The 18,213-nt window shown below is 43.2% G+C and overlaps 1 protein-coding gene across 3 annotated transcripts in view; it reads right to left on the reverse strand.

Annotated features, from left to right (window-relative positions):
- The window catches only part of JAZF1 (JAZF zinc finger 1), a 172,944-nt gene that overhangs the window by 2,678 nt on the left and 152,053 nt on the right, over positions 1 to 18,213 (reverse strand). For all 3 annotated transcript variants that reach the window (NM_001199618.2, XM_015281472.4, XM_046923111.1), the window contains one exon: positions 5,744 to 5,913. In NM_001199618.2, coding sequence (NP_001186547.1) covers positions 5,744 to 5,913 — 170 coding nt within the window. The remainder of the gene's footprint in view (positions 1 to 5,743; positions 5,914 to 18,213) is intronic.

Here is an 18,213-nt window from a genome sequence, read left to right on the forward strand (position 1 = left end):
TGTCTGTGGGCACCACCAACTCATGACAGCTTGTGCACTGCCTCCAACGTATTAACTGCAGGCAACAGAGAGGGGGTTGCACAGGGCACTGGAAGGCAGTCCAGAGAACGGGCTGCCCAGAGTGGCTGTGGATGCCCCGTCCCTGGAGGTGTTCAAGGCCAGGTTGGATGGGGCCCTGGGCAGCCTGGTTGGAGATTCATGATCCTTGAGGTCCCTTCCAACCCAAGCCGTTCTGTGATTCCATGATTCCCACCAGCTACTGCGTGGGAATATGCTACAGCCACAACCTGAGAATTTCTCCACTGCACTTTGGAGAGAAAGAACAAGACACAGCGTTCACATCGCTCTGGCAAAAACGGAAGAAGCCATCGTGGTGTAACTAGCACAGATACTGCTTTCCCTGAGATACCTGAGGTCCTGTGGCAGCTTTCAGATGGTTTTGCACATGGTTACGCTTTTCAGCACCTAAAGGGCTCTTGGTGCACGAGGACAAGGGACGTCACCAGGCAGCAGGACGACTGCCACAAGACATCCATCAACACCTGGGCACCAAACAGACCCTCGCCTTCGAAAAGGAGGAAATCTGAGGATGACAGCCAAACTGCTACTATTGCAGTTTAAAAACAAAGCAAACCTCAAACCCTGTATTTATGTTGGAAATCACAGAAGCCTGTTCAGACTTCGACTTTTTATAACCAATCACTTTAAGATACTTCTAACCAGCTAGTGCCCATTGTTACGGGCCCCACAAATCTGCAGTAACAAACATCCTCACTATTCTGTGCCAGCAATGCTCTTCTCCTGTTGCAGGCTTTCTAACAATCCACTCAGCATCAAGTACAGAACGGACCGTGGGCTTTGATGAAGGGGGAAAGTAATTTCAGGGGGAAAAATTCAAGGAAATGCTAAGACAGAAACCTATGTGGAATTAATTGGGCTATGGAAGGTTTGAAAATGGTAAAACATGCAGGGTATGAGGAGCTAGCAGAACATGAAACCTGATCTGAACTTCTGTCTTAAAGAAAACTGTTGTTAGAACTCTTCAGTGCTTTTTCCACCGCTGCAATGTAAACGCTTTGTTGTATGTCTGGGTTGAGTTTGTTGAGGTATGGTAAAAAACGCTGCCAAACTCATACATCACTTTTATTGCTCTGGTTACTTAGGTTGCTCATTATTTACTCTCACAAATGATTGAGGAAGAAGATGGCAGTGTAGAAGGGCACTCCAAAACCTTACACGGGAGGAAACAATTATTAACCTGGGACCAGATCAGGAGGAGATACGGAAGTTCAGCCTGGCACTGCGTGGCCTGCAAAGACACAAGGACACCTGGTGGGCAGGGCCCCTCGCATGGTTGTGCTCATGAAGCTACCCCATTCCAGAAGCTGAGAGCTCACTACCTTCCTAAGGTGGGGAAAGAGACATCTCTTCTTTCAGCCATGGGCACCTGTATGTTTTTTCTTTTTTTTTTTTTAATATCTTCTGGCTGTTCCTTTACAAAAACACCAACCAGCCTAGCCCACCTGCTTCCAAGCATCCTCTGAGGGAGGACAGGGAAACGAAGAACGTCCCCACGTCCCCTTCCTTCTCCTCTCCCCGTAACATTGTCGCTTTTGCTTCTCATGTCAAAATCATGCCTCCCCCACCTAAGGTTTTCTTTGTGTCCAGTTCCTCCTTGCTCAAGGAAGCTTTGGTCTCTTCATTCCTTTCATGTCAATTCTCTTCTTTCCTTCTCTCACTTCAAAACTCTCAAGGGGTGGTAGTCCCTATGTGGAGGTCAACTTTTTCTGAGGGCAAACTCCCAAACAAAATGTGTGACAGTATCTGCACCATAGAAACTCCACAGCACGAACAAAAACAATCCATCAAGAAAGAGAAGGCTGCACGGAGAAACATCCTAAACCAGCACCAATTCCTCCAGGCCAGGAAAAGCCTTTAGCACATCCCACATCTCACCATCCACAGCTGCCTCTGAACCCATCCCTTGCCTTGCTTCCCTCTTTAGAAGCGTACCCTTCCTACAAACACGTGTGCCTGCCTGGGTTCTAGCGCCACTAAAGGCACTCATCACATAGATCTGAATGAGACAATCATCTGGAGCAACCGTAACTATCAACACACCAGCAATAGAGAGAAACCCTTGCAAAGGCAATCTGTGCACGTAGATGAGCCTTGGTTTATATGCCCTTTCAAACACTATCATAAATGAGGTGTACTTAGCAAAGTACATCTTCCATCCCAGTCAATTTCAGACCTGGCAATATACCTGCTGTGATAAACTATTACTGTTTTTCACGTAGGAAGAGCAGGTAACTTCAAACTTAACTCATTAACTGCACAGAGAACCCAAACTGGTACTTTCTGGGCGGCTAGAAATTTTTCAGTGGCCTAGAACAGCTTAAGTCAGTTTACTTTTCTAGTCTATTTGTAGGTAAAAGATGAGAACGCAGGCACACTTTGATGAGGACTGCCTCAGTGTTGACATCTTGGTATTTCATGACTGCATTGACAGAGATGCATATAAGCTACACGTTGTGTATACATACAACAATCTGTTATTCTCATGTTACTGCATTTGCACGTGCTGGAAAGATGGTGACAGACACACCAGGGCTTTGTCTATAATAGTATACATACGTTATTTGTGGGATTTTTTTCCCCTTGCTGTTAGGTATCAAACTCTATTCCCTCTTCAGAAGTTGTCTGAATCAGTTTATCTACATCACATACACATTTTCCTTCTCTTGAACACTCATCATTTTCTGCCTAGGTCGGTAATGGTAATTAGAGAAAAAGAAAGCAAGTTCCAGAAATTAGCAAGCTTCAGAGGCTGACAGGCACCTATAAGTCAGCATGCTCCAAACTCCTTCAACTGCTTTGGAATATCCCACCAACCAAGTTTACAAGCCATTAAAGAAAAAGTTAATTCTTTTTCAGGATCTCTGGCGCTTCAAGAAAAACTTGTGCCCTGCCATACCTTACAGAGGGCTTGTTACCAATGCATTTTATAAGCAAGCAACTTCATTTCTATAAAAAAAATAAAGTTCCTGAAGAACAATTCAATTTTTATGACTCACTTCTACTGCGACGCCTATGGGAGACCGCCAGCAGATAGCAGCTGGGCAGGAGGCCAGTAGGGTCTTCTGATACTCATCTGGGCTTGTGAATAAACATGTTCTTATTACAGTTTCCATTGTCCGCCCCAGCCCACTCCTTGGGAGTATTTGTTGTACTCATTCTTGTCTTATTTACCTTTCCATAATGACTTTTCAGTGCAGAGGCCATCTTTTATCCTTGTACATTGTTTGCAAAAAGGAGCCCTGATCCCTACTGGGTCCTTTAGGCAGTACTGTAGTACAAATAACACACCTAAAAATAACATCTCTGCTTCTCAAATGTACGTCACGTAGGGCCAGACAAAAGAAAACTGTGTATATTCTCTTTTCCTCCTTGCTCCCTGAAAGAATACATCCTTTCTCAGCCGTAAAGTGAGCCTGGCAATTACTGTATGTGCATGTCCATGTTCCTGTTTGTAGCTCTATAATTGTTTTACAGCCCTGACTGTGATTATCCAGTACCCACCAGAAAATCCCAGTGCTTTGATCACAGGACTCCCTACCCAGACTGGGCAAATAATTCATCTGAGGAGGGGGGTGGGGGTTTAGCAGAAGGAAGATGAAGAGGAAACAAGAAACACGGCTGACACAAAACTAAAAGGAAGGAAACAAAGATAAAAACGTAAAAGGAAAAAAAATAGGCTGAAAAGAAAAAAGGAAGGAAGCAGAACCCACAGAAAAGAGATGAGGTGAGGCAGAATTAAAGGAAATGCACTTTCCTATCTGGACTGAACAGAGGTGAGTCTCTTAGGAATATATGGTACTTTTTATTTGCTGCTGCTCTCTGTCTGTCAGCCTCTCTATGGGTCATTAATTTGTTCCCCGTCTGACTGTTCTAACATTAATGGTGTACAAGATATCCCTTAGACAGTCCTCATGCATTTGAGATGAAGGTAGTGAGATAGCAGAAGCAGGCAGGAACAGCTTGCTTATTTGGGCAATAAAAAGACAGAGGGCTGGCAGTCAAACAGAGAACAGACAGGATATAGCAAATTACAGGGTTCTCCTTCTAGCCACTGCCATTAAATGAAAGTTTTCTGCAATGCATAGATGCCCTGTGGGCATAGTGACTTCTAACAATCACCATGGCTTGTTTGCTTCCTGAGCCAGGGATTTAGTTTTTATACCATACCCTTCATCTGATGCAGCCTCTACCACACACAAGAAAAGTATTATGAACAATGTGGTTATATCCATCATGTAACACATGCAAATATTCTCAAAATGTCTTTCCCTCTGCCCTGTCCTGAGACAGAGAATGACCACGACACAGGTCAGATACAGCTCTGCAAAACCAGACTTGCACGAAATGAGTGCACTGCTCTCTCGCTCACGTTACAAGTATTTTAAGCAAGCATTAGCTGATCTCCCAGCGCTGTACACGACTCTGTCTCATGATCTGCTGCTAACGTAGAAGCCACAGTCCAGAACAGCTGCAGGATCACTGACACACATTTTCATCCACTGCACGTTTTCACGTACGGTTTATTCATTCTTGTCACAACTGCTTTATCTCAAATGTTATTGGTCTTCCTACATTTCTCTTTCACACTTCTGTTCTCCTTTAAGTCCCTCATTTGCTTAAGGCAAACCCTAAGATAAAACAAACTCAACCACCACTGCTTTCCGTGGGGTACAGGTCAGTGCCTGAGTTTCCTAGTGCTTCATGCAGAAATGGTTTAAAGGAATTGTAGCTAATACATTATTTCTGTTCCTAAATTTCAGTGACTACAGAATGCTGTGATGCAGTCTACACCGGTGAATAAAATTCCATCAGTCCCTGCACCAGTTCACGTGAAGCAATATCCCCATATCCCCGTCCCCACAACATCACATTATGTTCTTTACCAGCCAGCTCAAGGTTCAAAGTTAAAGACTTTTCACTCCCATAAACAGACACATTTTTCTCATGATGGAAAGTAATCAGAAAGAAAAAAAAAAAAAAAAGCTTCCCAGCGTGTCACGCAGAGGGATGCAAGCAAGCCCAGCACTCAGGGCCAGACACAGTGACGACTGTGCACATGAGTCACTGGGACACTGACCCGGGACAGAATGATGCCAGAGTTCCTCTGAGGCTCTGCCTTTTGGGGGTGACCTCTGACTTGCAAAACATTAACCACCACCTTCCTGCATCAGCTTCATGAGGCACAGCATCTGGGCGCAGTCTCGTGAAGGAGAGCTGCATCTCTTCCACGTATGTAGAAGGAATATGTCCCACCACAGATGGGCAGAAGCTTCTTACTTAGTGTCTCTAAAAGGGACATGTGATGGTTTTGCTGGTACTGCCTCTCAGGCTGCCATTCATTTGTCTAAGTAATGGACAGTGGAAAGCTAGTTGAAATGTGTAAAGCAAAAGTCTTGCAAAAGTCACTGCATATAATCTCATTTGACAACACGGATGCAAAAGGCTTTACGTTCCTTATAAAACTTATAACTTTATAAAGCTTGTAACTTGGCTGTGCTCGAGAGGAAACCAGTGATTGAAATCCATATTCTGCTAAAACAGCACAATAATGCATGGGACAAGTCTATTAGATGAGAAAGGTATAAAATGACTTTACAGGCTTTTTTTTCCCCTCTCTTACCTGCGCCAAGAAGAGATAAGGCGGGTCTGCGCTACTGCTTACCTTATATCTTTTTTTACATCCAGGAACAGGACAGGCGAAAGGTTTCTCGTCCCCGCCATTCATGCACATTGAACTAAGGATAGCTTCAGAGCTGATAGCACTTTCTGTAGTCCAGGACTCATCGCTGTCAGATTCTTCATAGTCTACTTCCTCCTCATCATATTCACTACCTAGAAAAGCGGGGTAGCAAGATAAAACAAGAATAAATAAGAGCGTGGCGAGATAAGGCCTTCTGCATTTATTACATCAGTTGCAATGACTTGCAATTTCCCCACTTCTGTCTTTGCTGGCAGACAGTTATATTTAATATTACAAAACCTATCCTTCTTACGGCTATTTATTCGTTCATAAAGATATCGGTGGCTCTTTTTCTAATAACCAAGACAGGCATTATTAATATGTCGTCATAAAGAGTTAACTGTGTGGCACAGCAAGTTCAAAGGATGGATTTGAAAACGCATGTTTCACTGCTCCTCCAACAACAGGATCCCTCCTTCCTTCCCAGTGCCCAACAGAAAATGTGTTTTCCCTCCGCCCTGCCATTAAAACTCATTTTAAGGCTTTTCTTTATGCAATACAATACTGAAGAGCGTAATTCTACAGATCATAAACAGTGTAAAATAATACGTTGACAAGTCCTAATGCATTTACTAGCCCTTTGGAATTAATGGGAATTATAGCACAACATTAATAAGAATTATATTGTAGCAATTATAGTTGTGAAATTCATTCCCTCAGGTGTAGGGATAAATTGCATTGTGTGGCTGCCCCGGACAGACCGCGTTATGTTCCAGATATGCTACGGCAGCCATTTGAGCAGCTGGTGCTGAGTTTATTTATTATTTTTAATTGCAGTAACTATTAATGAATTTCTCTGAAGAAGCTGAATGTGAAACGAGAGAAATTGGGACAGCAGAATTCCAGCCGTAAAAATACAGTAAAAAAAGAAGCAGGGGAGGGAAGAGGCCCGGCTGATTAAAAAGAAAATATATACACAGAGGGAGGGAGAGGGAAAGCTTAGGGAAACTTCTGCGGTGTCAGCGGGAGGTGGTGCTGTGTTTCCCCTCCCCTTTATTCTGCCCCTTTCCCAGCTCTGCTGAATGTTATCCTTTCTGCTGAAAGACGATTTGGCTCCGAGTGCTGGAATGGCTCTCGTTATTAAAGACAGTTACAGGACACTCGCACGGCTCTGTCTGCTTCCCTCACATGCCCTCCGCGCGGCTCGAAACGCGGGCAGTTGCCTTATGGCACTTTAAAAAAGAAACATCGCGGCATCACCAAGAAGGCCACGCTGCAGTGTACAATGGGGGCTTTGTGGGGCTAATTTTTCCCCCCTCTGCTTCTCGTGAAACTGAATACGCACCTAAGGCCTTCAGTTCTCCTCTCCCAACTCCCCCTACCCCCCCCCCCCTCCTTCCCTGTAGGCTCCCTCCCGCTCAGCACCTCCTGCTCATTAAGCAAAAATGCATGTCAACTGGTAGCTGTGAGCACTTAGGGCTCCTGAGCTTTGATCAGATACTGGAAGGCAGCTTACAGATGTCAGGCTTTCCACGTTGCCTTCCTGCGGTTTCCATCCTCACGGGGTGGTGTGCAGATGAGGAACGACGGATCGTTTCCCCATGGGCGCACGCAACGCAACCCTCAGCGGCATCTGCAGAACCACGTGGCCGCTGCCTGAGATCCCTCATCCCACACAGAAGGACCGAGAGCCAAGGAAAGCATTATTGACCTCTTAAAATATTTCTGAACTCTAGGAACAGTTAACCGAAAATGAAGTTAAGAGTTGTTAGAGTTTAATTAACTAATAAAAAAAAAAAAAAAAATATGGAGGCAAAACCACAACTCTGCTTCTACGATTTCCTGCCCTTGATTGTATCTTGATGGAAAAAATTCCTCAAGCTGCTCCTTTCAAGCTTTTCAGCTCAGTCTTTTTTTTGACCAAACGCAACAGAAAAACCTCCTGTGAATAAATGTATGCATTTTTAGGATAAAAAAACATGCGAGGGTTTCCAGGTGCCGACACCAACAACTTGTGCCATCGTAAATAACCCCTTGAAGGGGGGTGATGTCCTCACAAGCAGGATTTTGTCTTCCTAAAGTAAATAACACCTGAGACTGTGACAGCTACTGAGGGTATCGCCACTCTCAGTGACAACAAGGAGCATGCTTTTATAAGACGTGCGTTAGAAAACCTAACAGGCGATACACAACACAGGGGACAGGAGAGGCAGGAGCGGTGAGGAGTTGAAGTAACCATAACGATGCGTTTCTTCCTTTACTTTCACAGCATCCTTTAATTTTTCTAATAGCTTCACGCAGATCTGACTCTGCAACATTTGCCTGGCCTTCCTTAGAGACTCAATGAAAGAGGGAAGAAAGCAGGAAGCACGTCTGAGCATTTGCAAGCTCAGCACATCCCCAGGGTTTCATTTTCATCAGCTTACCTGCACCAAAATGCAACATTTCATCCGGTGCAGACAAAAGAGTTGTGTATCAGTACAAACAAGCTCTCCGGTGTCTCCAGTTTTTAAACCCAGACACGTCAGTGGGGATTTTACAAATAGGATTACGTGAATAACCATAGGAACGCGCTTTCCTTCTCTCCCTGAGCAGCCACACTGCTAACGATGCAGTGTACCTTGAAGGCACACTACTTTACACAAGCTGGAACTGCAGATACCACCGCCCTTATCTAACAGCGTCCTACTGAACTCAGTTGCTTCTGCTCTCTTAAAAGACAACAAACAATTCCCAAAATGTATTTAAGAGGGAGCTGGTATAAACAAAATGTAAGAACCGACTGTCTTAAAAAGAATTCATTAGCAATAAAAATTTCTCCTTTAAATAATTATGTTGTTTCAGTTGCCATAGCAAAACAACACGGCTTTAGTCACGCTTTTAACCGATTCCGCCTCCGAATTTAATTTCCTCAGCTGTCAGTGGCTGAGAGCAGCGACCCAAGAGGTGCCCCACCAGCCTCACTGCTTGCGTGCGACAAACCAGAAAGGGAAAAATAACAGAGAGGAGAAACGAGAAGCCCAGCACGCAGGTCGGGGGCTTTAATTAAGCACCGCACGGCCACGGCTGGGCGCAGCGTTCCCACGCCGGGCGGCAGTCAGGTGTATGGGCAGCCGGCCAGGGGACAGCAGTGCTGCAGGGAGGGAGCGCACAGCCTCACGCTTTCATCGAGATACAGCTTTCTTACTCGCTGCTGCTTCTTTCTTTTTTAGACTTGGGTGCTGTTGCACAATAGTAAATGTCATTATTTGCTTGCCAAGGGGAATATAAGAGTGTCAGCACCTTTGCGCCTAACCTATGGTTAACCTATGGGTGGGGGCACAGCGCCCCTCTGGGCAGCAAGCAGCCCCTCCTGCAGCACAGCATGCTGGTGGCCTCCCTGCTTCTCATAATGCTCAGGAGGGCCACTGTTCCCCACTCTGGTGTTCAAAGGAAAAACGCCCCAACTGGACTTCTGAAGCAAATGGCTGCCCCAAAACTCAACGACACGTACCTTTATTCGATGAGGTTCTAAAAACCTGGAAGGGAAAGGCTGCTCGAGCAGCTCCTGCTTTCAGCAAGGTGCTGTACAAACTTACAGTGTTACTGCTGTAACCAAAGACTAGTTCTGCAATAGCAACTATCCTCAATTCTCCAGCTCTCTCCTCTGGCCAGGTTCTTCCTGAGTGTCCCTGCCAGCTCCCTCCTTTCCACCATATCCAGCTGCATGCGTTGCATAGCTTTCATTCTGAGACCCCACATAGACCTCACCCTGAGCTAGAATCAGTGTCTTCTCTTCCCAGTGCCTAAACAACATCTTCCCAGTGCTGCTCCTATTCCTTGCATGCAATGTTCCTTTGGTCCTGGCCTACTAAGCCATCTCCTCTCTCCTTCCTCCAGCAACCACACCAGAAGGCTCACTTCAAAAAACAAAACAAAACAATCCAAAGGCAAGGAAAGAAAGCTAGGGTTTTGTTTGTTTTCTGGAATTTCCCCATGCTGAGACCGTGCCACTGCCACTCAAGCAAGGGGTGGGCTCCACAAGTGGAGATGGACATGAGCTGGACACCACAAGGCACAGCTTGCATTGGCTGCCATGGCAGAGCCAGGTATTGCATGCAATTACCACTTACAAAAAGACATAAATTATATACAGGGTCACAAAAGCATCCCAACAAGTTATTTCTGTTTTAATTTGTATGCAGTGTAAACAAAAAGCATCACAATTGAGGTGGCTGGATGCTTCACAGCAGTTTATTTGCCAGAAGAAGAAATATGCTCTTAAAGGGACCGTGACTACTGCCTGGGTGCTTAGAAGTCTTAATAGTGTGACGAAAAGCAAAGTTGCAGCATCAAGGCTTGCTCCACCTCTTCTTCCACTCAGTTTTGCTATTGCAGTCAATGACTATGTCACGTCACCCTACAGCAAAGACTTGACTTGTTGCACACCTATCTTCTACTTCTTCCAGCATGTGAAACAAGTAACTTAAACATACCTCAAAAGCATCTTGCAGGAGTTAACTATCTGACGTTCTGGCATAGACAACATCCCAATTACACTGCTGAAAATCTAGAGCTTTATCTTATAGACTTGTGGAAGTTACTTGGTATTCATACCGCTGTAGCCAAGATCCAGTTCTACCTTTCCTGTGCACACCTTCATGCCTCTGTGTGATTTCCAGAGGACTTTCTTCCTCAACCTGTGGTTCTAGCAGGTGCATATCGCTTGCAGTTATTTAACGTGTATTCAACTTCTGTAGCGTGCCTTGTAATACTAAAAACACAAAGCTGATTAAAACCAGCACATGCTGCATGCGCGATTACAACAAATATAATCTATCTTGATCTGTGATCAAGAACATTACGAGTTCTTCCTTTCTCCTCCCAAGGAAAAAAAAAAACACAAAACAACATATCCTTGCCAATTATTTCCGTGACCAGAAAGCATACATTCACGCATACAATGAATAACTATGAGCAAAAAGCTCACTGCAGTGGGAAGCAGCATTGCTAGTGTCACTGAAAGTTCACAGTTGTTCCAATGATCTCTCATAAAAATTCAGCTTCACACTTTGTCCCGTGCGGGACCTGCAGTTTCTATTTCACAGAAACAGTTTTATGAGAGCACTTCTTATGTTAAGGAGTCTGCATTCCCATATACTGTGACAGCTTCCTTGATTAAGGAAAAAGAAAAGGAAAAAAAAGTGAATAATTAATATTACATGAATTGTGGTCTAACAGCAAAGCACATTTATGGAATTATCAAAGTTCTCCACCGCATGCCCATGGATGCACACAGTCTCTCTCCACACGCAGCAGCAAGGAGAACATTCCCACAGCTGATACTCATTGCTGGTCTGAGGGCATATCGAGTCATTCGAAACAGAATATTCTTCCTTTATATAGAGCACAGGAAATAAATGCTAAGAGCAATGAAATACAAAACAGTTAAATAAAACATGTCACAGCTGCTAGGCAAGTTCTTAGCCTAGAGGCCGCAGCAGGGCTCTTTGGCTGTGACCTGGTACGGGTGGCACAGTGTGCTGGGCTCTGGCAACAAATTTCCAACACTGGATCACCCACACAGTCGGAGATGGGGTTTTTCCTTTGCCTGCTTGCTGTTGGAGAAGGAACTGAGAGGACAGAAAATGTTTCCCAGCCTCTGTGACAGGTCCATTTAGATTCCTTTTTCATGTTTCCAAAAATATGTTCATCATTCACGTTCATGAAGACGATGCTAACACATACATAATACAACCAAAAAAAGCTTGGGTAGTTTAAGCAAACCACTGTGTAAGTGCTACAGATGCTGGTATTTCAGACTGCGAGTGCAATTTTGGTGTTTGATTAAGCATCTACGTGGCATGAGTGCTGGGTTCCCCATGGAGAAGGCTGGATGGACTTTCTTCACGCAGCAGGCACAACACACATCGCTCAGTCTTCTCTCTTACTCTAACCAGCATCTCTGGGCCTGGTTCCTGAGCGAGAGGCAAACACGTTTCCAAAGGCAGTGGAATGCTTGGCAGCACTGCCATCGCTTGAGATGGTTATGGTTTGTCCAGCAGGCATCCGCCAAGGCTGGCAAGAGACCTCCGTCCCTCTACACGATCACAAAGGAGCCCCCAGAGCAGCAATTACAGCTCATTACCGCCTCGGCCTTCCAGGGAGCCGCAGCAGGTCGTGGTGGCTGTGCTTTGTGTGTCCTGCCCTCTGGCCAGCACCCTGCCCTTCCTCACAACACCAGTCAGAGCAGGATTCGACCAGAAAAATGTCTTCTGGAGAAACCGCCCTGCCTTCCAGTGCTCTCCCAGCACAGAGCCAGTATCGGGCACTAAATGACTGGCTGTTTAGGAACTATTATTATTTAGAGGAACTGATTTTCTATTGTCTCTGGATGAGGCAAAGCTCAATTAGTGAATAAAGCCCACGAGCGTTTCAAAAATGTGCCTCGTGTAATGATGTGCATGCAGATTCAAGTACAAAGAGGAATATGATTTCTAACGTTGTTTTAATGCACAAAGTACTTCGAAAAGCTCTGAAGAAGTGTTATACCATGAACTACTTGTTCTTGTTTGTTTGCAGTAGCTGAAGGGTAGCTTTCAGCCACCAGGGTCTGCTGCATCAAGGGGCAACATTTAAGCAGGCAAGGGTGCGATCAGGTCTTTCTGGACATCCCCCAGGAACACACAAAGTGGCTGCAGAAATGGCAACTGCAACTTGGCAGCCACAAGGAGAGCCCCAAAAGCTCGTTTGAACAGTGATGCTTCGAACAGGATCATCCCACAAGTACAGATATACACCCACTGATAACCTTAGTGTTTTAGGTAAAATGGCAGATGGGGCTATTCCAACATTTCAAAAGCACTTTTGGTCTCATTTAAATGCTCGTTGTAAGCCCATACTGAATTTTAAGCAACCTAAGATGTATTCAATTACAAAGTTTGAATCTTTGGCGTAAACCACACAGACTTCAGATCCTACAGGTAGAAACACAAAACCGAACAGACCGCATTTTCACGTTGAATGACTTCAGCTGAGGCAGCCTACTTGGGAAATCACCCCAAAATGCTGGAGATAAAGCTAAAATAATAACGGGAAAAAATAAACAGCATCATGCTTATTTTTTAATGTACTACTAGTATCAATGTTAGCATTATATATGCTTACTTGCTGTTAGTAAAATTGGAAACTACTTACACGTTAGATCTGCTCGACATTCTGGGCCACAGGGTGAATTAAAACTAATAAAACTAGGGTTAGAAATTCCTCTAGAGCCAATATAGGGCTAGGTGGAACAGCTGGATTCTTTCTGGCCTTAGGAACAATTACATGCCATTTTCTATCTTGATATATCTGTATCTTGATATATGCATGGCAAAGAACACTCTCTAAAAATAAAACACAGAAAATCCCAGCTTGGAGCTTATAAATCCATCACAAGGAGCCTGCACACCCCCATAAGCGGATACACCGTAACTTACTGGATGTACAAATGCAAATAAAACATTCACGTAATAAGGTAAATAAATAAAAATATATATATCTCTATTTGCAATTAATAGTGAAACAGCAACTAATCACAAAAACATGCATGGAAAGAGCGGATTCTGGAAAGAAACAGTCAACTGATACCGTGCCATGTGTTTTGTAGAACAGGACCTTCTGAAAACGCTGCAGAGGTGCTAAAGCAAATTGTTAGAATGTCACTGCACAATGTGCTGTTGAGGTTTTATGGTCACACTGCGCCAATAGTCTGGGGAAGTTATTTTGCATTCTTACATAAACTTTTTTTTTCCCCCCAATCCTATTTTCCACACACACATACAAAAAAATAAGGGCTTTCAATAATGTACAATCTCCTGTTTATACGCAGTACAGGGAAAACATGATAAACCCAAGAACGCAATCTCTGCTTTAAACGTAGCTTAAAAGTAGATTTCTACAACTTCACACAAGGAAGAAGCTATTAAATGCTCACCAAACAAGAGCATAAGCTCCCTGTAATTAAATGGCAGTGTTTTACGTGGCAGGTTTTTTTAAAATCATGAAAATAAAATAAGTAAATAAATAAATGAATCCGGCAGACCCCTCCCAACTGAGGCTTAACTTGTAAATTAATGTAACAGTCATAAAACCGATGCCAGCTGAAATCCTTTCTTTCTCTGGCTTTGGCATGAGCCGCAAGTGCAGGTATATGTTTGAGGAAAAACAAAGCAGGACATTTTCCACCTTTAGTCATGGGACGTTAATTAAACTCTGGCAAACGTTTAAAGATAGACTCAAAATGTTCAAGAAAGAATTAAAACCAGTTGGGGCTGAGAACAACTCCGTCCTTCCTCCCCCTTCTCTCCCTCCCGAACATCTGTTCCAAACTTATATTCCAAAAACCACAGCGAGAAGAACATTCATAATTAATGTTATTTTGGCTTTTTAGTTGCTAGGCCTGCATTCTGAGGTTAGCAATACAAAAATGCAAGTTCAGGGCGCTTTTGCTGCACTTAAGGACTCTCCTGATGCATGTAACAAAAAGGTAGCTTTTCTGTTCTCTTTCTTCCCTCTTTTTTTTTTTTTGCTTTTCATAAAAAGAAGGAAAAAAGTAGAAGCAGTATCAGGAAACAGTTTCATGTTTAAGATAAAGGATTACAATAAAAAGTACCTACATAAATGAACTACAGTTTATGAAGCTATGAAAATACATTTGAGACATGTTTTATAACATCAGGTTAAACATGCTTTACAGCTGCACAAAAGCCGTTCAGCCACTTACAGTACAGGCCATAAAACTTGCAGTGCACACACTCCCTACCTACCCAACTGCTACGTGCTTTCCATTTATCAGCACAGAAACCCAAAAAGGATGCACCAAGCTACGACCAGGCTCCGGATCCAACAAATTGCTGCGTTGGTAGCACTTGGTGCAAGGAGAGCACAGCTGATTTCAGTAGAATTTAGCTATGTGGCTACTTCCAAGATGGGCTGGATGGGTTGAATAATCATGCCAAAGGTGTCCTGCGGCAACCTGCCCACTGAGCACCAGTGCAGCCCAGAGCTCTTTCAGCAGTTTTGTGCTGAAGAGATTCCATGCTTGCAAGCCCTGGGAGGATTACAGCCTTGCCCAACAACATGGGAGGCAATGGCATATTCTCCACTTCAATGCAGTGAAGGCTAAGAAGATTTATTCTGCACAAGAACTACGCTTAGCACAAGAACTACACTACCTGCCCGACCATCTAGATTGAAGAAACTCCATCAATGTAACCTGAAAGATAACTCAAAATCAATAGTAAGGACTAAGTTTAATTCTGAACCAGGATCAAGGCTTTTGTCATCCTGTCTATCTACAGCATAGGGCTGTTAAGGTTTTTTTTTTAAACAAAACCTCATTATTTTTGGAAAAAGAAATACAATTTTAACATCCAAAAATATTCAGCAAGGAGTCGTATTTCCTCTCATTTCTTTTGATAAAATAAAATTTGCACTGCAGTGCTCTTGGTATGCTGTCAGAAACCGTCCTTTGAGGCTATCATGGTTTCAATAAGTTGCACAGACAGACGTTACCAGGTGTGAGTTGTTTCATACAATGCATCATTACACTAAGGCTGAATTGAAAGTACTTTTCAAGTTGTTATTTTCCATTGCACCTTGGCTTCTGGTATCCTTTCGCATTAGAGGCAGAAGTGCCAGGAAACTGCTCAGGATGATGCTGTCTGACTATATCTGGAGATATCTTAACAAGACAAGAGACCGTGCTAGTGTGGACCAGGCCTGATCTTCAGTTAGTATTCGAGTGGTGCCTCCCACCTGCAAGGCCAGAAATGCTTAAAATATAAGAGAACATATAGTTTTGGGGTTAGCAAGCCTTTAGCTCACTTGGTAACATGCGAGAGCTAAATGATCCTGCGTTTCCTGGCATTTCACCTCATTTTGATGACCATGTACTGGCTAACATCAACTCACAATACACCATTTCCCCTGTGAAATAAAACTCTCTGTGTTTTAAATCATCAAGTGTGAAATGGCACGTTAGCCCTTGCTTTTTTCTGCCTCTGATTTGCTTTGGCTAAGGTGCAAGGAAAACTCAAACATTTGCTTAAGTTTCACCATCTTCAGTACATTGAAGTGCTGGCCTAAGAAAGCATGGGGTTTTTTTTTTCAGCTAGGCACTGTACTAACTTTCTGAAAGCCGTAACTCCTTTCAGGGTGCAGACATACAGCACCAGTAGAGCTCAAGTGCTCTTCTCAGTTCTTGAGTCACTATCATGATACAAAATAATCCCGTTCAGACTTGCAGTGTGGTACTTTATGTGTGAGTACGTGTATGCACGTATGTATACGTGATTTAAACAACCACCTAAAAGTGCCACATGTCCATCCATTGTTTCCAACCTTCTGAAATACATTTGTGCATTCAGTTAGCAATTTTTGAGGTAATTAGCAGATTATTCATAAAGCTAAATAGCTGTGGGTTTTTTTTTAATCCTTCCACCAATTGGCCCTTGCAGTGTAAATACACAAACATGAATGCTGTCCTTGTTACTCAGGACCACTGAAGTTCCTTTTTGAGTGTCAAGCTATTCCTACATTAAACCAATTATGCCACAAGCCACGAAAGGCAGTTACATTCAGACAAAACACATGCCTCTTTTCTGCATTTGGAGGAAGAAAGATCCACATTCAAAGGATGCACTTTTACACCAAAAAGCTCCTATCGCAAATTAACACAGAGACGATCTTTACTTTAAGCTTGTCGTACATTTTCTGTTCCTGACCCCGTTAAAAACAGTTTGTCAGGTTAGACTTCTAAGACGGGGATTATAAAACAGTTCCTGCACTTGGAAGTACTTTAAATCTATGAGCCATGGTTCTATTACTGCTTTGTAGCTCAAAAATCAAAACCAGTGATGATTTTATGAGTTGCTGTAGTCTAGACAACATAGTTACTTTCCAATGAAATTGTTCCTCAGGGAGAGTACTGTGAAAATTCCCATACAATTAATTACAGGTATGTGCAACTAAAATACAATTCTACCGCACAGTAGCTCTGTAATTGCTGGTACGTTTTATGTTTGTATCAAACGAGAATGCTCCAAATGAGCTGGGAGGAGGAAATACAACGAACGGGAGGCTACACGTAAAGCTTCCTGCAGTGAGGGAGATGAGTAAGATGCAATGTGAAATTTCTGATGCACTTTCTCCTCTAGCAAAATGCAGACTTCTGCTGGAAAGCACTGCATCTGAAGACCGAGTCAGTCTTTACAGAATGCCTTTTTCATACAAAGCTGTGCTCAATGCATTTTTTCCTGCCAAGGTTGGAATGAGAAATATAACATTATAAGGAAAATGTACCCATAAAGCAGGGAAAGGAAGGACAACAGAAAATGCAAAGGAAAGATTTGAGAAGAATTTTTTTTTTTCCCCCAAAAAAGCCTTCATGTATTTCCCCTCACAGCACAGCTCTATTTTTCCCAACAACTATTTAAAATAATTTGATTTTCTGAATGTAAGGCAGATGGGGATGTGGTTTGCAGAACGGCTGAAGCCTCCAGTTTTGCCTGTGAGATGATAAAAACTAACCAAACAAAACAACAGCACATGGGCAGGCCTCCCTGGCTCCTGGTAAGAGACATGCCCATCACACAGCTCCATTTCATTAAATGCCGTGTAACAAGACAGTACAAAGGAGAGGGAAAAAAAAAATCAAGATCTTCTTTGACAGATCAAAGATACAAATGAAATAACGAAATCAAAATGAAATAATTTAAATAGAAAAGATCTGCCTCTAAACCTTCAGCCTGCTTAGATTTTTCAGACAAAAATCTCCCTTCCTTTCTCACACCTATTCCATTTCCCTGCTGACCCTCGGTGCTCAGCAACACTTTGTTGCCTGAGTTCCCCCTGCAGTCTTGCTGGGTGTCGTTCCTTACCTAGCTTATCTCCCGTGCTACATAGGAGAAACTAATCTGTCACTCATCTTTCTTTTAAACTCTTCTTTTTTTGTTGTTGTTTGGTTTTGTCAGTGAGTAACCAATGCCATACATATTTTTGCCTCTTTAAGGAACCTGTAATGATGACTACTGGAAAGACTGGGCTGCTACTTAAGCCAAACCAGAGCGATTAAGCACTTATCTCTGGAAAACTGGAAGGAGATGAATACGTTCGAGTTTAAAGCCTGGCTCCCTTTACATCAGGGGAATGTAGCATCGAGCTCTGAAAAAACTACATCTTTATAGCTGGTGCTGAGAACAAATCCCACCTGTGCTAAGAAAATGCCTATAGGAAATAATTGCACTTTCACTTATTATTTTTCATTGTTATTGGAAACCTCCTCCTACAGCTTTATTCCTTAAGGCAGAAACTACCACTGATTTTACTTATTATTCATGCCCAGTCACCACCTCAGCCAAAATCTTGTGCTAAAATCTCATACCATGTCTCAGCACACACATATATTACAGTTAACTCATATGTAGATC

Source organism: Gallus gallus, chromosome 2 (genome assembly GCF_016699485.2).
Source record: "Gallus gallus isolate bGalGal1 chromosome 2, bGalGal1.mat.broiler.GRCg7b, whole genome shotgun sequence".
NCBI classification, from domain to species: domain Eukaryota; kingdom Metazoa; phylum Chordata; class Aves; order Galliformes; family Phasianidae; genus Gallus; species Gallus gallus.